The following is a 2,056-nucleotide window of genomic DNA, read 5'->3' as shown; positions in this document are numbered from 1 at the left end:
TGCTGCTGATTATTTTTATTTTAGCTTGCAACCCAAGCATCCTTACCCTTGCATTATCCAGGAAATTCCATGCACCAGCCGTACCGAGCCTGTAATCCTTTCCCTCGACTTGTTAAAGAAATTCCACACGCCAGCCATCCCCTGCCTTCTGTCCTTTTCCAGGACAAGCAAATTCCTCGGGGAAAAGTAGTGGCCAGAGTTTCTGATAAAATTACAGGGAGAAATCACATGTCAGGAATCTTCTAAAGGAGGCAACCAAAAAAAAAATGTTCATCTCGGGTCAGGAGTCCATGTAAGGCATTTAGTAGCCAGTACATACAAGATGTTAAGCCTATTTGTATCTTTTATTTATGACCAGTGTATGACTTCAGGTTGATGGCTACTTGAGGTGGATGAGCTGCTCACCTCGGCCACAGTAATGTGACTAAGGAAGTTCTGCCCAAACTTCCGTTGATGTGGAATGCTAACATCGGTCATCACTTATCGGGACTGACATTGTAAACCATCTGTACCGTGAACAATTGAGTCTGGATATATTTATCATCAACTGCCACAGTATTCTGCTCATGGTGTTCTGTAACTACCAAGTTTGGAGACTCCGAAGACTTGCAGAATTTTATCTGATACCAAGAATCGGCACCTCTTCCTTTATGTGACCAGAACTTACATAAAGAATAAAAGCCTTGGAGCTACAAGGAGCCAGCCTAACTACTTATGTTACCCTGAGAAGGAGCACCAGTGACGCCTTCCTTCATCACGGTTGTTGATTTGGCAGTCAGCACTTGCACCCACCATGGCACATGTGGTAAACATGTAAAACAGTACTATACTGCGAAACACCGATCAATGAGAGAAATCCGTGCTCTGTGTTCCGCTGTTAAATGTAAGGGCAGGGCTACAACCATAGACATAAGCTCTTTGATGGTGCAACCAATTTAATTCCAGACTTCAGTAAAGGGATGCAATTATCTTTGAGTCTAGACTTAAATAGATGCAAACACCTTTAATTCCAGTCTTCAGTAAAGAGATACAACTATCTTTTAGTCTAGCCTCCAGTAAAGAGATGCAACTACCTTTCATTCCAGACTTCAGGAAAGAGATGCAACTACCTTTCAATTCTAGCCTTCAGTAAAGAGATTCTAAAGGTTATCAGTATTCTCTTGATATAAAGCCAGGGTCTCGGATGAGATTAGAGTATGAAGTTGCAGCTAGATCGAACACGGGAACACAATTTAAACGTACGCATTGTTTTGTTTTATGCAGGTTCCACAATGGTCCGTACTGAAAACTCCTTCAGCAATGCAGCCCTCGCAGCTAGGAGAGGAGCTAGTAGCGACCCCGGTCCGAAACGGACCTGGGGTTGCTCTTGGCTCCAGGACTCGTGCTGGAACTTGGATCGGCACCAAGAAGGTGAATTGAGATACCTATAAGAATTCTGATTGTTTGCTATGTGATATCTAGTTATTTGTTTATTATATTTATTGTATATATATTTTTTATTTACCTTGTTTTCTCCTTTTCCTTACAGCTCAAACTCCAGGAAACACAAACTCTGATAGACACGGACGACATTCATGCTCTAATGGACATGCACTTCAACCACACTTCGGGTGACCTGAATACCCCAGACATCAGTAAGTAGATCGTATGTTAAGGCCCACGTGTGAAATTCTCGAGTAATTGTCCTGCTTCATTTTGAATCGATCAGACAATATCTTCCTCCCTTATCTGACCATACCTAACTACGTCTCCTAAAAGTTGACGAGATCTAAATCTCAGAAGACCTATACAGCATTAGACAGAATCCTCTCACGCGTCTGACCAAACTAAAATTAGATCAAATGTCCCTCTTTTCTTAAATCTGTTTGAATTTCATTTACTATGTTCTGTTTTACCCGAAAAAAAAAACCTTGGTCTGGAGTTCTTCACAACTTTTGATGCTCAAAAAACTTCCGAATTTGATCAATTCGAGCAAATCTAAAGCCTCGCTATAAGTAAAGAAATGAAAAATAAAAGTATCCATCCCAATGGTGTCCAAGCAAGCCTGTGGTTGACA

General features: G+C 41.3%; 1 protein-coding gene across 2 annotated transcripts in view; it reads left to right on the top strand.

The window, feature by feature from the left end:
* The window catches only part of LOC119593698, an 11,283-nt gene that overhangs the window by 5,554 nt on the left and 3,673 nt on the right, over positions 1-2,056 (top strand). Inside the window, exons 3-5 of one of the 2 annotated variants that reach the window (XM_037942655.1) lie at positions 372-805; positions 1,264-1,410; positions 1,529-1,634. In XM_037942655.1, the coding sequence (XP_037798583.1) occupies positions 794-805; positions 1,264-1,410; positions 1,529-1,634 (265 nt within the window). In that variant the 5' untranslated portion in view covers positions 372-793. The remainder of the gene's footprint in view (positions 1-371; positions 806-1,263; positions 1,411-1,528; positions 1,635-2,056) is intronic. The other variant, XM_037942656.1, reaches the window with a different exon arrangement.

The sequence above is a fragment of the Penaeus monodon genome, chromosome 32 (genome assembly GCF_015228065.2).
Source record: "Penaeus monodon isolate SGIC_2016 chromosome 32, NSTDA_Pmon_1, whole genome shotgun sequence".
Taxonomy (NCBI): Eukaryota; Metazoa; Arthropoda; class Malacostraca; order Decapoda; family Penaeidae; genus Penaeus; species Penaeus monodon.
Note: the sequence above shows the minus strand (reverse complement) of the source record. Positions and strands in the feature narration are given on the sequence as shown.